Here is an 18,080-nt window from a genome sequence, read left to right as displayed (position 1 = left end):
GAAATAACTTGGGTCTTCACAGAGAGGAAAAGAGGCCAGGTTGAGTGAGAAGGAGTGGGAAAAGACAAAAGGTATAACAGTGCGGGGAGAGAAAGAGGAAAAAGAAAAAAAAGGGGGTGGCCTTACAGACGTCTCCTGCCACCTACAGATAGCCAGGTGTTAACGGGACTTTTCCCTGGGTCTCCAGAGAAGGGAGGACTGGAACTCGGCCCTACCAGAAATCAGAACCAGAGTTCGAGTTCTCTGCCAAGAGGTGATCGGTCTCCAGTCCTCAGCTCAGGTTGAGGCCCTTCGACCAGACTCCTGTGTCCAGGACCGGGGGACTAGAAAAATAGGATGGGATAGGTTGAAAGGAGGGGGTGAGATAAAAGGGGGTCAACAAAATCTCTTGTTCCTTACCCAGTCGGGGCACCCTGGCCAGTTGTCTGCGTCAGGAGGAGACCAGGGACAAACGAGTCCCAGTTGTGGCTGCTGGGTCAGATCCGTCGGCAGGCAAGCTGGTCCTGGAGTACCCCGAGCGGTCTGGATGTCAGCCCCAGTAAAAATGGAGGTGTCCCTTCATGGTCGCCAGTTGTTGTCCCCTACTGGACAAATTGGTCAGGTATTACTGTTCCTCTTTCCATAGCTCACTAGCTCATAGAGGCGTTTTGGGTCATAAAGCGATATTTGTTATCTTAAAAATGAATATTTCATAGAGATGATGATAATATCACTCAGCACCAAAGCTTGACTGGTTGTTGACCTTGGGCAGTTACCTTTCTAAGCTTTTTGTTGTTATTCAGTAGCTAACTCATGTCTGACTCTTTGCATCCCAATGGACTGTAGCATGCCAGGCTCCCCTGTCCTCCAGTATCTTCAGGAATTTGCTTAAATTCATGTCCATTGATGTCTAATCATCTCATCCTCTACTGCCCCTTTCTCCTTTTACCTTCAGTAGTTTCCTTATATAGTAACAGTTAGCCCTTCCACCCTATCTCAAGGCTGTTATGAAAAGTAAATCAGATAATATATAAAGCCAGGTACTTTCCAGGTTCTCAGTAATATTGGTTTCCTTCTTTTCCCTTTAAAAAAGAGACTTTTAAAGCCAGCATCACAAAGTTAAGTCTCTGAAATAGAGAAAGTAGGTATTAATATTTAATTCTACCAGAATGGAATTTTTAAAAATACTATTTTCTGGTTATAAATGTAATTCATAGTCATTATAGAGGATTTAGGAGAGGTATAAGCAAGCATAAATAAAAAGTAAAAATATAATCCTACTATCAAAAGTTTATTACTATTAAAATTTTGGTATCCTTTTAGTCTTTTTTTCTGTATTTTCTTCAGGGAAAAAACGTTTCCCAAGTATTTTCTGCCCAGCTATTCCTCTCTTTCAAAGGTTTCACAGCCAAATTTCTTAAAATAATCTCACTCTTGGTTCCATTTCTTTATATAAAAATCTATTCTCAGGAGATATATACCCAGGTTCTCCTGGTCAGTAAATGCAACACATATTTATACAGTATTGTAAAGTAAAATAAAGTAAAAATAAAAATTTAAATCAAGTAAAATAAAAAGTCTCTAATATTCTGCACTGCAATCCACTCCTTTATTCTTGAAATGTTTTTTCCCCATGACTTCTGATTTTTCTTTTATTTCTTTGGTCACTTCTTATTCTATATGGATCCTTCATGTTAATTTAGTCTTTAAAAATTTGGTATTTTATAAGTGCAGTCATGAATCCTTTTCTCTTGATGATTTCAACCATTCCCATAGCTTCAGGTGCCATGTCTGCGCTGATAGTTTTAGAAACTGTATCTTCTGATCTCACATTTTTCTCTGGGCTTTCAACCCATATTTCTCTATATGGGCATATTTACTTATCTTTATTTGTATGTTTTTCAGGTTTCTCAAACTGAACAAATCCTAAATCACTTTCAATGTATCATCTCTCCCTCCTACAGACAAAAATTTTATCTCTTTCTGCCTACCCTCCCATACACTCATTTATTCAATTTGGAAGTGGGACTCTGCACTGACTTCTTTCATTCAACCACTGTATTTGGTCGATTGGCTGTTTGTTAATCCCAAATCCCTCATGTTTCTTAGTCCCTCCAGATCTCTCCTGCTTTGTTTCTACAATTATTTTTATCTGGCAGGAGACCCCAGTTCAATTCCTGGGTCGGGAAGATCCCTTGGAGAAGGGATAGGCTATCCACTCCAATATTCTTGGGTTTCCCTTGTGGCTCAGCTGGTAAAGAATCCACCTGCAATGCAGGAGACCTGGGTTCCATCCCTGGGTTGGAAGATCTTCTGGAGAAGGGAAAGGCTACCCACTCCAGGATTCTGGCCTGGGGAATTCCATGGACTGTATAGTCTATGGGGTTGGAAAGAATCGGACACGACTGAGTGACTTTCACTTTCATTTTCACTAATTGTATATTTTATCAAATACAGGTATAGCCTTCTTCCACTGAACTGTAAGTTCTTTGTTCATTGCTATATTCTCCATGCCTTTCTATTTGCCTGGCACATAGAAAGCATTTAATAAATATTGTTTAATGAAAAAAAAATTCTCAGCAGTGTAAGATTTCTTGCCTAAATCACTGAGTCAACTTGTCTTCTTGAGCATAGTTATGCTGTTTCAATTCACTGTCCATGTGGCAACCAGAGTGAACTTTCTGAAATTTAACCATGTCACTCTGTGATTTGAAACTCATTGATGACTTGCATGGCCCTTAGCACAAAGTCCCAGTTCCCTATCTTGACTTAAGCCCTTCATGAACTTATCCTTCAACTTTTCCATCTTATCTCCTACCACCACCCGTTTCAAACTGTGGGTTCTAGGCATACCAAACTTCTGTTATTTGCTCAAAAATACTGTGCTTTCTTACCTCTAGACATTTTTGCACATAATGATTATTTTCTCTGGAAACTCAGTTTTTCCTTTGTGTGGCTGATTCCTAATACTTAAGGCAACAGTTAAAAGGCATAGCTTTAGAGAATTCTTTTGACCAATATCCATTATCTTTTCATAGTAGAAGATATCTTGTATCCTGGAATCTTATAGTTATCCAGTTTACTGTAAATGCTTCTTTAATTTTCTGATTTAACCTCTAGAATATAGCTTCTTGAGTGAAAAGTGTCTCTGTTGATTTCCATCAGCACCTGGCACATAATAGATGCTCAATACTTTTGAAAGAGAAACACACACACCACACACCCATACACACACACAAATGTGCAGTCATCGTTATTCATGGATTCTGTATTTGTAAATTTGCTTTCTCACTAAAATTAATTTGTATTTCATATTCATATTTGCAGTACTTTCATGGTCATTTGTGAACACATGCAGAGGTGAAAAATTTGAATGCTCAGGTTCTCAGTGGAGGTTGAATAAGGCAGCACTATGCCTCTTGCTTTAGGTCACATACTTACAAGCATTCTTTTCATGGTACATTATTTAATGTCGCTTTTTAAAGCCACATTTTTATGTATTTTTGTTCATGCTTTTGCCATTTAAAATGGCCTCCAAGTATAGTGCTGAAGTGTTGACAAGTGTTTCTAAGAAGAAGGCTGTGATATGCCTTACAGTGAAAATATGTCTGTTAGAGTAAGCTTTGTAGAGGCATAGTTCATGGTTGGCCTTTAGTTCAGTCTTAGCAAATTAATAATATATATTAAGTAAAGTATATTTGAAGAGAAATATACATAAAGCAAGTTTATATATTAGTTTCTTGATAAAAATATTGTCAGAAGCTCACAGAAACTAACTCTATATTTCCCATAGGAGTTAAATGCTTGCTAACTCAGTGTGTACAGTGATTTTACAGAATATAACTACCACAAATAATGAGAACTGACTATATGTAATTATAAAATTTTGCTCATAATGTTTCATAACTTGCTTTTTTCCCCACATAACTGTGTATGTATGTCATGCACATAGTAAAAATAATATTTATCTTACATGTTAATTATGAAGTAAGAAAAAGAACTGTATGTGTTCTTGTATGTTTATATGAGTATGGAGACAAATGTGATTAATACGTAATCAGGTTATGTTGGTTACCTAGAGGGTGAGTAATTTTTTTAAAATTGATATTGCCTTAATGGTTACAATGAACATGTTTCTGGTGCAGACACTCTTGTAAACCATGATGTAGTGATTTCATTTCCTTTTGTGAAAGAACTGAAGTTTCAACCAAGTATGGCCTTTGAATTTTCCTACATTTCAGACAGTCAGCGGCTACAGTTGGATCTACAGAAAATGGAGCTTCTGGAAAGTAAAATGATTGAGGAACAGCAGTCTCTAAAAAATAAAATTAAGCAAATGATAACTGATCTGGAGACATATAATGATTTGGCAGCTTTAAAATCATCAGGTGAAGAAAAGAAAAAGGTAAATGGTAACAGTGCTATGAAATTGTAATTCAAATTGTTTTTCTTGATTAAATTTTATAATATATGAGTTTTTAAAACTTCATAAGTTTATTTTCACTTGATTACTTGATGTATAAGGAAAAAATAAAGATGTTTATATACAAAGTAGGAATTTAGAGTGAATTTCAAAACAAAAGACAAAAATTGAAAAGCAAGGAGTAGAGTACTTCAACAAATATAATAAGTGTGTCCTCAGTCATTACTAACTCTGAGACCCCATGGATTATAGACCACCAGGCTCCTCTGTCTATGGAATTTTGTAGGTAAGAATACTGGAGCAGGTTGCCATTTCCTACTCCAGAGGAGCTTCCCAACCCAGAGATCAAAGTTGCATCTCTTTCATCTCCTGCAGGTTCTTTACTACTTCATTACCTGGGAAGCCCTTCAACAAATATAAACTTTGTTAAATGCAAATTTGATTATGATATTTCTCTACTTAAGACTGCTCAGTGGATTTTCATTGCCATTTACATTAATTTAAAGTAAATCTGGTAGAGTCCAAACACATAAGGCAGCCCTAATAAGTTATTATTTATATTGTTAATATTAATTTGGCTTATTATGAAATTCCCCAGTGACTCAGCAGTAAAGAATCCACCAGCCAGGATCCACCAGACTCAGTTTGATTCCTGGGTTGGAAAGATCCCCTGGAGAAGGAAATGGCAACCCACTCCAGTATTCTTGCCTGGAAATCCCATGGACAGAGAAGCCTTGTGGGCTACAGTTTATGGGGTTGCAAGAGTAAACACAACTTAGGGACTAAACAACAACAACACAATTTAGCTTTTTTATAGTTAGAAGAATATTTTTACAAACAGGTTTTCTAGCCTTGGTAGGATTTTAGTAGAATATTATTGAAATTATTTAAGTCAAATGCTATTTTAATTGATTTACTAGATACCTGCTAAAGCCTTTTATTTACTTCCATTTGGATCCATCTAGAAATTACATCAGGAGAAAACAGTATTATCAACTCGCAGAAATGCCTTTAAAAAAATAATGGAGAAACTAGACACAGAATGTGAGACACTAAAAACACAACTGCAAGAAAACGAGACACATTCTCAGGTAAAAAAGAAAAAAAAAGACTGAAATTCATTTCTATTTTTACATTATCTGGCATGTTCTTTTAATCTGTATTAAAAGAAACCCATTCCTTTTTTTAAATCTGCTTTGTTTACCTACCAGATTTTCTGGCTTTGAAGATAGCTAGATTGTATACAGTCTCCACTCAGAATGAGTTTACTCCTGCCTTCTCTAAACCTATATCGAAGGCCAGCTCTAGGGTTGGCACTATTCTGGGAACAGTCATTATGATAATAGCTTTTAAAAATATCAAAAGTAAAGTTTTTAATGCAGAAACGTTGCTAATACATCAATGCCACAGATAATGAAAATGAGCCATAATGACTAGTATCCCACCACCCAGAAGAGATGATTTTATGCATATGTGGATAGATATTTCTAGTCTATATGTATGTAGTATGAATATATTCACTTTATACATACACATAAGTATACATTATTTCTGTATATTTACAGAAATGGTACTATATTGTACCTATTATTTGGAAACTTGTTTTTCATTATTAACTATTCTTTCCCTTGTCAGTAAATTTTTTAAAAATATGATTCTATATAATATTTGACTGTATGGATATAGCAAATTGTTAGACATTTCGGTTATTTCTCATTTTAAAACTGTTCAAATAATGCTATGAAGAGCAGTCCTATTCTTGAATTTCTTTATTTACATTTATGATGATTTACTCCGGATGCAAAGGCAAACCTTTTCCATATCACTCATCCTACTGATAATTACCTAAACAAGGTCTGAGGTCTTCTATATTGAAGGGCAGAAGCCTTGTCTCTGTCACTCACTTTCTCCCCAGCACTGTGTTAGTGGTTGGCACATGGTAAGTGTTCAATAAGTATTTTTTGGTGGATTAAATGAAGCATGCGTGTCATATACAAAATCAGTTATTATGGTCTGATAAAGGTTGGTCATTCTCACATCAAATTAGTCTATGTTAACAATTTGCAGCTCTGATTTATTAATGCTAAATGCATTGTTTTTTCTTCACATGGTATCATGATCATGATAGACAGTTATCATTAACATTTTGATATAATATCCTTGTAAACTTTTTTCCTTTGCAGTTCAGTTAAATTCAGTCCCTCAGTGTCCAACTCTTTGCAACCCCATGAATCGTAGCACGCCAGGCTTCCCTGTCCATCACCAACTCCTGGAGTTTACCTTTGCAGTTATACACCCTTAATTATATTGTTCTTACAGATAATGAAATCATTCTATGCATACAGTCTTTAAGCATTTATTTTCTTACTTAAATGTTTTCAAGCTCTTTTTTTGATATTTTTAGGATGTCAGCTATTTCATTGTATGTATGTACCTTTTTAAAAAAAGATAAACCTTATATTCGTCATAAAAGGGATGGACTCTCATCAGAGTTTGCCACAAACTTCAGTTCAGTTCAGTTCAGTCTCTCAGTGGTGTCCAACTTAGAAGTCACTAATTTACATGTTTCTAATTTATTAGTCAATTACTTTGTCTCTGCTTTGTAATATACAAGCCTATTTATAGACTTATAAATAGCAAATTTATCCTAGTCTGTTTAGAGTTGGAATGGATACTGGAGAAGAAAACCTAAGAACAAGTTAATGAGGCCATTGTCTTAACGGTTCATAGGAAAGAGCATTGATACTTCATGTGGACTTTTGGCCCTCTTCTTTCACTGAATAGATGATTTAAAGAGAAAACCATTTAACAAACACAGTTTCTTAGAGCCAGTCCGTGGCTACCTTGTTTATTCCCACATTAAGTGATAATCTTATTCTTAACCCCATTTACAGGAATTTGTAACATAAATCACAGTTTACAATGCTTCTCTGTATTATGGTTTGCCTTTTACGAATCCCAGTTGTTTGAATCAGATCCTGGCCTCCCTATTTTTTGAAGTTATTTTCTTGAAAACTGGCTTTGACATCTATAAATAACATGGCATAACAGACATTTTTTTGAGTGGTTATTTATTTGATACCATTTAAACATATTTATATTGGAACAAACTGCAAAGCTCCTAGAAGAAAACATAGGGGAAAAGCTCCTTGACGTTAGTCTTGGCAACAAGTTTTTATTATAACACCAAAAAGCACAAGCAACCAAGGCAAAAATAAATAAATGGTCCACATCAGACTAAAAAGATTTTGCACAGCAAATGAAACAATCAACAAAAGGGAAAAGCAGTTTACAGTTTGGGAGAAAATATAAAGAACTCATGATAGACTTTTAAAATAATTTGTAGGGAAAAAAAAGATTTGTGCTTCTTGACATCCTTGGGGGTTTAAAGGCAAGGTTTATATATATCACTGAAATAAATAAATGTATAGTAAAGAAGGAATTTGACCATATGACATAGAGTTGCTTTTATAGCAATAGTCATGTAGCACTTAAGAGGTTTGCTGCATAATAAGAAGGCCACCCCTTTGTATGAAACAAAGAGGGAAAATTTGGTACTTGACTTTGCAAAAGGTTATTTTAGATTTATTGTCAAAAACTGCTGACTACTTCCTTAAGTCCATCTGAGCTTCAAGGTTCTATCAGGGGAAGCTGGATCTGATTTTGTAGCATTAACTCACAGCACATACAGTTCATATAATTAGTTATGACTCATCCTAATATCTAGATTTATCTTTGGAGGAAACAATGGGATAGATGCTACACTGATACTGAACTTATGCCCTGAAAATAATTTTAACTTGAGTTTAGGAAGAAATATGAATGCTGTTTCAATTATCAGATTTTTTTAAATGATTATTACTTCTTGGAAATATTCAGGCAGAACATTATTTTAATGTTTCATTTTTCAGACTTTGCTTAGGAAAAAAACTATGTGCATCTTAAAAAGACCATAACCCAGAGTTACAAGGTTAATTAAATCAGAAAAACAATTTAATTCTATAACAGTAAAATTGTCTTTGGAGGAAGCAACCATCAATATAATATCCACATTAGCTTCCTGTTGATGCAGAAATTATTGTAAGAATGCCAGCTTTTTACCAGCCCTCTTATAATCTTTACACTGCAGCTCTACTCTTATCACAGCTTGTGAAATTAGACAGGAAATTTAGCCCTGGAAATAAGGAAGTTTCTCCTATATAGCTCAACCTTTGACAGTGTTAGAATATGTAGTACTTTCATGGCATTAGACCTTCAGATTTCAAGGAGAGAGATTCTTATCATGTCCCATTCTTCTTTTTAAAGTTCTTTTAGGAGAGGGAAATATCATAAATTGTCTTTCAGTTGGTATGTTCATTGGTATAATAAATATGTTCCAATTAAAGTAAACAGAGTAAACCTGTTGAATTCAGCGTTCTATTTCGTATTATATTTACTGTTGTTTAACTTTTTCTAAATTTCTCTTTTGTCTGTCATGGCTTTATCTCAGTAAAATGCGGGAGTTGAAAAGATTTAAAATAGAGAGGTTTTGTTTCTTATATCTCAAAGGAGTGTATAATTGTTTTGAATATGGGCACTGGTGAACATTTTTCTTTTGTGTTTTAGCTTACAAATTTGGAGAGGAAGTGGCAACACCATGAGCAAAATAATTTTGTGATGAAAGAATGTATCCTTTAAAGAATTGCAAATGAACTTGATTGAGGGTTTTTTTTTCTCTAGGAATTTCTTTAAAGATTGAAATAATATTCAGTTCAACATCAAATACCTAATATGTACAAAATACTGGCTAAACTGTGGGAAATGAATAAGACTTAGTTTCCATTCTACAATAGTGTGTGTGTGTGTGTGTGTTTGTGTATACTAAAGTAACTAATAGAAAGCAGACCATACAAAGCCATAGTGTGGCATAGTGACTAAGTGCTCAGATTTTAGAGTCAGGAAATCTAATTTTAAATATTGACTCTACTATGTATAGGTTATGGACTTTGGACAGTTAACTATAAACTGCAATTTTATCATCTCAAATACAGCTAATATTTCCTTCTCATAGACTTGTTGGGAGAATTATATATAACCATATATATGTGTATATGTGTGTATGTATGGTCATTTTTTGTTATTTATAATGTTGTACCTTAGATATCTGGGAAGCAAAAGGAGGGATAACCAAGAAGTGTACACATGAGAAATTTGACCTTCAATCTCATCTACCAAGATAGTACTTATGTCCCATCTTATTTCTATCAAGATAGTACTTACATTTAAGTCTTTTTGCTCATCTTTTTGTGTAATCATAGATGGAAGCAGCAACTGACAACAAGTATTGTGGAATGTAAGAAACATTTCCCAAAATGTTGTCTCCTAGTCCCATCTTTGACTATTCAAGAGCAACTCTGATTAAAGAACTAGATTCTAACTCATTGGTTGCATAGGTTCTCTAGGATGGTACTGAACATCTCAGGGCATCATGGACCCAGCTTTCCTCCAGATGAGATGCTAAAGGCTCTAGTTCCCAGTGGTTGTGCAATTTATTTCACAAAAAGCAGATTTATATTCACAATATGTTAAAGTCCAGAACTCTGGTTTTGTCTGACATAAAGTAGGTGATTTTGAAGCAGAGTGATGTCTAAAAACTTGCCTGAAATTCTGTGTGGTACTCTAAAGGATGTGGTTCTTCTATACATTGAATTGTTCTATGACCAGATTGAGATGAATAACATATTAACTCTAAAAATGTTTGTATAACATAGGTGAACTTTTTTGAAACAAATTGGGTCTGGCCTTTTAGGGTTAGACCTTTTAGGTTTAGGTTTGATGCTTAATCTGTTAAAATACTGTTTGTTTTTTTAAAACTATTCTAATTGTGCTTTTTTGTGCCATCTTCAGTTTTCAATAAGAAAAACACTAGTATAATTTGAGTCTTTTCTGCATCACAGAATTAGATTAATATTTGTATTGATATTGTTCCCTCTTAACTCATGTAATTAGTCATAGCAACCAAGAGTCAAGAGAGTGATTACCGGCTGATTATGAAGAATGTGTCCAAGCAGATTGCAGAATATAATAAAAGCATCGTGGATGCTCTGCATAGCATGAGCAGAAACTGAGTCTGAAGCGACTGCAAGTCTCTATAGAAATGTTCTCTTGCTGCTAAACTTTGTACACGCCATTAAAAAAAATTGCTTACCCTTGACAAGTTTTACCTAACAATTTTTGAAAGTTATAATTTCATGGCCTCTTTGAAGAATGATGCTTTAAATAGTATAATAGTTTAATAAATAGCTTATGTATTAAAAAAGTATCATCTCCTTTTATATTTAGATTTGTTTTGTGTAGGTGATAAAAATTTCTCAAAGAACCAGGAGATAAAACAAACTTAAAGTGGCTATTGTTATTCATTTAGTTAGTATAATCCATCTGTGGCAGCAAATGCTATCATCTTTTCATATGTCAAGCATAGGAGGCATGCTTGGAGTATGATTCTAATTTAGCATTTATCAACCTTGCCAATTTTTGCTTCTAGAAATAGATAATAAGAATAGAAGGGAGGTATTTAGTTTCGAGCTTTACTTCTCAAGCAAGATATATTTGATGTGTTTTTAAGGCATATGAAATCACAGGTAAATACGTAACATTTTTTATATGTCAGTTATTCCTTTGTGAAATTAAGACATTCTTTATTGGGAATTAATAGTTTTACTCTTTGCACTTAAAAAATTATTTCTTACATGTATTTGCTAGGACAAGCATAAAATTTAAAATAAATGTTGTATTTACAGTGGACTCTTTTGGACTATTGTTCGTTTTTATTCCGGAGTTTGCATTCACTCTTAGTACTACAGGAGGACTTGAGCAGATTAATTTATAAGCGTTGCCGGCGCATTTGAAAGGAAAAGGTGGAAGAGGTAGAAATGTGTCATTTCAATCTGAGGAGACATTAGGGAACTGAAGATGTATCCTCTCTTTTGGGAAGAATGAGTCACTTTTGCCAGAATAAAGTATTCCTTAACACTGTCCTTCCTTTGCTCTGATCTTGCATTCCTCAAGTTATTCTACTTCTCAGTTTCCATGAAACAGAAGCATATTAGTTTCTTTTTAAAAAGGCTTTATTGAGATACAGCTTACATATGATGAAAGTTCCCATGCATGTTCCTTACCTGAAGTAAATATTTATCATTAAATTATTCAGTTTTAGTTCTGTGTGAGTTTAGGTAGAAGGGTGAACATTGTTGAATTTGATTAACTCTGGATTACTAGTATGGCTGAAGATTCTGCACACACATTCATTAAGGTGGCATTCATAAAGTATGTTCCTTAGATCCTGAGTTCTTCAGGTTTCTAATAGGTGTTATACCATCAAAGGATTCATAGTCAAAGGAATTTGGGAAGCATTATTTGAAACAAAGGTAAATTATTCTCTTTCTTCTTGTCTGTTCAGAACCCTTAATATGCTAATATGCAATAAGTTCAAGAAGAATATATACTATTAATATTACAGTTTTTTCTGAGTATTGGGATTGTGGGTCTTTTCATCTTCATTGAACTTTCTGGTACTTTCTCAAAATTATCTGTGATGTACATATAATAGTTTGATGTGCAATAAAAATTCAAATTAAAAACATATATACAGTTAATACTTGTAGAAAGGACATATGATTGTTTAGACAGCTCTGCTATAATCATTGAGTTAGAACTTAACCAGTCTTTACTCAGAAAGAAAGTAGGAGGAAAATTGCCTCGTCATTATATATGTGTGTTTGTATTATAACACTGTGAAGTTTGGCAGAAAAAGATTGTAACTTTCTTGAAAAAAGCAAAATTCCCAACTTCCGTGCTAAATTACTCATATATGATATTTGGGGGAACATAACTGAGCAGGATTTCTTTAAACTAAAATGTGTTATCTGAGGGAAATTCTTACTAATGTCTCTTCCTTCCTCTCAGAGCTTTTCAACAAATCCAACAAGAATATTCTCTCTGCTAGGATAGACCTGGAGGCTACTATCTGCTTAAACCGGCTCTTCCTCAGTCAGTCACATTGCTCAGTGAGTTTCATTCCTGTTAAAATAACACCTTGTGAGTCGCATGGGAAGAAGCTGCAGACTGAACAAACATGCTGAATCGCCTTACTAATGAAGACCAACATCGGAAAGCTAGCAGAATCTGTGCTTTTCCCACCATTATCTTTATCAGTAAATAAACATGAGTTCTTTATACTCTTTCACTAATGGGAGTCCCTGATTTGGACCGTATTCTGGTTTCATGTTACAGTGTAAAATTCAGGCGGGGTAAGAGAATTAGAGCATGGAGTCATGCTGTTCACACTGGAGATAAAAGATCAGTTAAGAGAAGCTCCAGGGGTTCTTGCTGCCCAATTTCTCTGTAGTTGTTTCCTTTAGCTATATGATTCCAGCATAAACAACCTTAATAAATAAGAACATTCATACTTGAAGTAGGAAGAAACTGACAGACTACTAGAGAACTGTGGTGATCTAATTTAAAATTAATGTATCTCATTTTTATCTACCTTTTGAAATAGAAGCAGATTGTGTCTTTAAATCGCAGATTCACAGTTTGAGAACTGAGATTGAGCATCTTTAAAAAGATAGCTTTTAATACAAAGGTAGAAGATTTAGGAAAGACAGATCAAATGAAAATTACTTATGATCACATTAGTCTCTTAAGATGTGCATCTATATACATCTGTCACACATACCTATTTTTCATTATATACTTATATATATTTTTTAAATTAAAATCATACTGTTCTTAAACTTTTGCTATTTATAGTTTTGCAAACATTTATTCATGTCATTATATACTCCTGTACAGCAACATGTTAAATTGCTGTATATTATTTTATTATAGGAATACTTTCTGAAAACAAACACCATGTATTGAATGAGGTTAGTGGAGTGTGGTTAGGCGTAAGCTTTGAATTATGTAACTTGAGTTTGAACCACAGCTCCACTGCTAACTTTTCATATGACCTAGGGAAGTTACTTAGTCTCTGAATTTCAGTTTCTTCATCTATAAAATGAAATAATAGTGCTTAACTCACAGGATTGGCTCAAAGAGTCAAAAGCCAGAGTCCAAGGCCTTTTGACACAAATTGCCCTCAGGAACATGACGCTAATAGCAATGTGCAAGCAGGTGCCTGCACTCACCATCCTTGGCATTATCCACATTGACAGTGCACTGCATATATTTGTTTTAGTTGTTTTAAGTAAACCAAACTGCGTTCATCATCATAACAAAAATTTTCTTGTGTTTTAACTAGGAACACCATGCAGAATGTGTTTTCATACTAAAAATATAATTTTAAAAATTCTATTAAAATACTTATAACTTTGTAATAACAAAAGGTTAATTCTTACTGCTTATTTTTAGTAGATAATAGATTATATTTTGCTGCCTCAGTATCTTTCCTCATAACATATTGTAATGAATTGCTGCTCTGAAACTAACTGTATAATCTCAAGGGACATGGGAATAACCTGTGTATAAATAGCCTAGTTGGTAAATAGGCTGTTCTGCTTGGTCAACTTTATTTTCCTTCAAGTCAGGAGTGATTACGCATAAAGAGAAGTTGTGTCATAGGAGGGAAAATAACACCCACTGGAGAGTCCAGTGTAGAAGAGAGTTTGGAGGAAGCATGAGTCAGAGAATTGAGCGGTCTTCTACCTAAAAGAGGCTTAAATACACTAGGTAAGCATTTCACAAGAAAAATATAAAAACTAAAATGAGATTTTCAAAATTACTGTTTTATTTCAAAATCTTTTTGTAAAACAGTATTTTTACCATGATAACAACATAGCGATACCATGAAAAAAAGCAAACTTAATTGATTAGAATTGTATTTGGTATAGATCAAGAAAGAACTACAACTAGCCAAACTGAAATATTACCTCATTTCTGTGTTCTCACTTTCAACAGATAAATTCACCCTACTAAAGGAAGTCTTGATTAACCTGAAGGTGAAACTGTTTGAAAGGCAACTATGCTCACCACTACACCACCAGTGCTGAGGGTGAAAATATTTGATATAGTCCATAAGCTCAACCTGAATTTTTTATTAAAGTAAAACGTAGTTCATTTTTAAAAGCCTCTCTCGGTGTTTAAATAGCTTCTTGTTAAAATGAACTTTCCCTCAGTTTACTGGAGGGGGGAGGGCCACCTTAGAGGCCAACCAGCACCACCCCATCCCCCCCAGCCAAGGACAAAGCAGGGGCTTTGTGTCTCAGGAGTAGGGGAAATGGTTAAGAAGGAGAGGAAGAGAAAATTGCTTTTCCAGCCTCTCTAACTTCCCATGTAGCCTACAGAGAAAAGCAGGCATCCCTTGGGAGGAAATAACAAAAGTGCCAAACAGTAGATGGATGGATGAAGCCTAAATCTCTGCAGTGTACTAGAGCTCTTGGCTTTAAAATGTCACAAAAGCCCCATGCCTTGCTCATGGTGGTTATCAGAAGGCCAAATGGACATTTACTGCCCATTGGCCCTACCTTCCTAGGGACATCTGCCCTTGAACGTGTTCCTTGGCTCAGTTCATTTTCCTGCTAGAAATATTTCAGTCAGAGAAGGGGCTCTGGTGAAGCTGTAGAAGTCCAGCTGTGGCACAATTGAGATAGCCAGTTAGACCATGAGAAGCATCCATAAGAGACCCTAAGAGACAGCTAATTGAAAGAAATACAGACAATAGGAGGCAAGCAAACTTCTTACAAAACCTCTCACCACTGTATTATCTCCAGGATGCCCCTACTTCAGCCAAAAAAGAAAAAGTAAAACTCTTCCATAAAATAAACATTCAAAATTTCTGTGATCCAGTATTTTCTTATTGACCACAGATTAGATTTCCAGGACAAGTTTTCTTTACCACATACTCTGACTTGTCAGACTGTTTATTTCTAAGAAACTTCAGGACCTCAGTGTGCACTGCCATCCCCCTCTCTAAACAATAACCTCAACAAGCCATATCTCTTACTTATCTTCAGTAAGTATTAAGGTATGACCTGATGAAAAGAATTTTTTAAAGAGTATGTTGGATTGATTGTCTGAAATTCCATACCAAGCTAATGTTTTGACATTGTGTGGTCACAGCCTCAGAAATGTAAACAGAAGGGACATTTCCAAATGAAGACTGGAAAGGATATTTAGCACTAACACATTGCACCTCAGTAAGGAAAACTCGCTGGAATTTCAACTACCATGAGCGTCAGACCCCTCATCCTATCTTGTAATAATCTGACTTTATCCTTGTTTTATCCATTGTGATAAAAGCATCCACCATACAAATATAACTAGTCATTTCTTTAACCTTCCTCACTGAAGCAGCTCTCTGCAAATACTGTCCTCACTAGAAGAGATAACGCCCCTTCATACAACCCAAGTTACACACTTCCTGTGGATCTTTCCTTTGTCATCTTTCTCCTCGGCTTGTACATAGTTATTAAGGAATGCAGCATAACTGAAAGGGCATGGGACTTTGAAGAAGCACCTATGCATCTCTCTCATGAGAATATGGCTTAGAAGCATAATTTCTAAGTCTTTTCTAGAAGAAGGCCTCTCTTCCTAAGACTAGTTTCTATACTGGTGCTTATATCCGTTCCAGATTCCTTCTGAATCTTCCTTAATTTTCTGTCTTTCATCCCCTTCTTCCTATGGCTTTAGCCTTTCCTCCATTGATTACATCCTGTCAATACAGAAACACATTCATCTTCCTTTCTTTTCACATTCAAAACTCTTAAAAGACTAGTCGTCTTCATACCCCAATCTTTTTTCCAAACACTGCTCCCCCTATTCCACTGAAATTGCTTTTGTTAACATAACCAATGATATCTTTTATTGAAACTTTTTATGTTGTATTGGTATATCGTCAACAATGTTATGATAGTTTAAGGTGAACAGCAAAGGGACTCAGCTGTGTGTGTGTGTGTGTGTGTGTGTATATATATATACATACACACATATATATACATGTCCATTTACCCCCAAACTCCCCCCCATCCAGGCTGCCACATAACTTTGAGCAAAGTTCTATGTGCTATACAAGTAGGTCCTTGTTGGTTATCCACTTTAAGTAGAGCAGAGTGTACATCTCCATCCCAAGCTCCCTAATTATTCCTACCCCCATCCCTCCCACCAGCAACCATGTTTGTTCTCTAAGTCTGTGAGTCTCTTTCTGTTTTGTAAGTTCACCTGTATCATTTCATTTTTAGAATCCACATATAAGGAATGTCATATATTTCCCCTTCTCTGTCTGACTTCACTCAGTATGACAATCTCTAGGTCCATTGATATTTTAATTACTAAAATTAGTAGACTACTAGGTTTTATTCCAGTAAAATTTCTATGTGGGATTTAAAATTACTAGCCACACTTTCTTGAAACTTTTTCTTCTTTTGCATTTTGTGGCATCATTTTCTCTTAATTCTTCTACCTTTTTGTCCACTCTTCATTCTTTTCCCTTGGTATCTCCTCTGCTTCTACAAGAGGCTTAAAGAATTTTAGCTTGCCAAATAGAATTCTTCAGTTCAGTTGCTCAGTCGTGTCTGACTCTGCGACCCCATGAATCGCAGCACGCCAGGCTTCCCTGTCCATCACCAACTCCTGGAGTTCACTCAGACTCACGTCCTCTCAGGTATTGGAATCATTTCAAAGATTCCTATGTATCAGCCTGATTTCATACGTTGATAATGATTTTGTGATTAAGATAAGTATATAATGAAAATTGAATCATGACTACTTATTTCCTATGTACTTCTAAGGTGTCACTAGACATAGATGGCAACCCACTCCAGTATTCTTGCCTAGAGAATCCTATGGATGGACGAGCCTGGTGGGCTGCTGTCCATAGGCTCGCACAAGTCGAACACGACTGAAGTGACTTACCATGCATGCATGCATGCATTGGAGAAGGAAATGGCAACCCACCCCAGTGTTCTTGCCTGGAGAATCCCAGGGACAGAGGAGCTTGGTGGGCTGCCATCTATGGGGTCACACAGAGTCAGACATGACTGAAGTGACTTAGCAGCAGACATAGATAAATTTTAGTAACAACTAATGAGTTCACTTTAGGCCTCATCTAAAGATATAAAAAGCCACAGTAGCAGCAATGAAAACAACGACAACCGCATTATTGAATGTTCCCTGAATGCTAGTGGTGTTATTGTAAAGTATTGGGGTCATCTGAGCATTTTGTCCTCATCTGATACTACTGAGCCACAAATACTTTCTTCTTCCCTCTTTAAGGCAGGTACCAGGTGGTAGGAAGGACTTCTCACTCATTTCTACTAAGCTATGAGGTCTTTCACCAGGCAGTGGGCTCCCTGAAAACAGGGATGATGTCTTAGTCATCTGCATCCTGTCTGCCAAGTGGCCCTATTGGTAAGTAAGCCCACAGTAAATGCTTATTGAATCAGTTTGAGTGAGATAAGCTAAGCCAAACTGAAAGGCATAGGAGTCCCTTTGAAAACAGTTTGAAAATTTCTTGAAAAGGTAAACATAGAGTTACCATGTCACCTAACAGATCCATTCATAGGTACCTGGGAGGGTTGAAAACATTTTGACACAAAAACTTGTACACAAATGTTCATAGCAGCATTAGTCATAATAATCTGAAAGTGGATACAACCCAAATATCCATTAACTGATGAATGGATAAATAAAATATAGTACATAA

At 35.5% G+C, this 18,080-nt stretch overlaps 1 protein-coding gene across 1 annotated transcript in view; it reads left to right on the top strand.

Moving 5' to 3' along the window:
- The window catches only part of IFT74 (intraflagellar transport 74), a 97,528-nt gene extending 86,486 nt beyond the window's left edge, over nt 1-11,042 (top strand). Inside the window, exons 17-20 of the mRNA XM_068974100.1 lie at nt 4,221-4,384; nt 5,368-5,493; nt 9,008-9,068; nt 10,391-11,042. Coding sequence (XP_068830201.1) covers nt 4,221-4,384; nt 5,368-5,493; nt 9,008-9,068; nt 10,391-10,509 — 470 coding nt within the window. The 3' untranslated portion in view covers nt 10,510-11,042. The remainder of the gene's footprint in view (nt 1-4,220; nt 4,385-5,367; nt 5,494-9,007; nt 9,069-10,390) is intronic.
- The last annotated feature ends 7,038 nt before the right edge of the window (nt 11,043-18,080 follow it).

Source organism: Capricornis sumatraensis, chromosome 6 (assembly GCF_032405125.1).
Source record: "Capricornis sumatraensis isolate serow.1 chromosome 6, serow.2, whole genome shotgun sequence".
NCBI lineage: Eukaryota > Metazoa > Chordata > Mammalia > Artiodactyla > Bovidae > Capricornis > Capricornis sumatraensis.
This window is presented reverse-complemented; position numbering and strand designations above follow the sequence as displayed.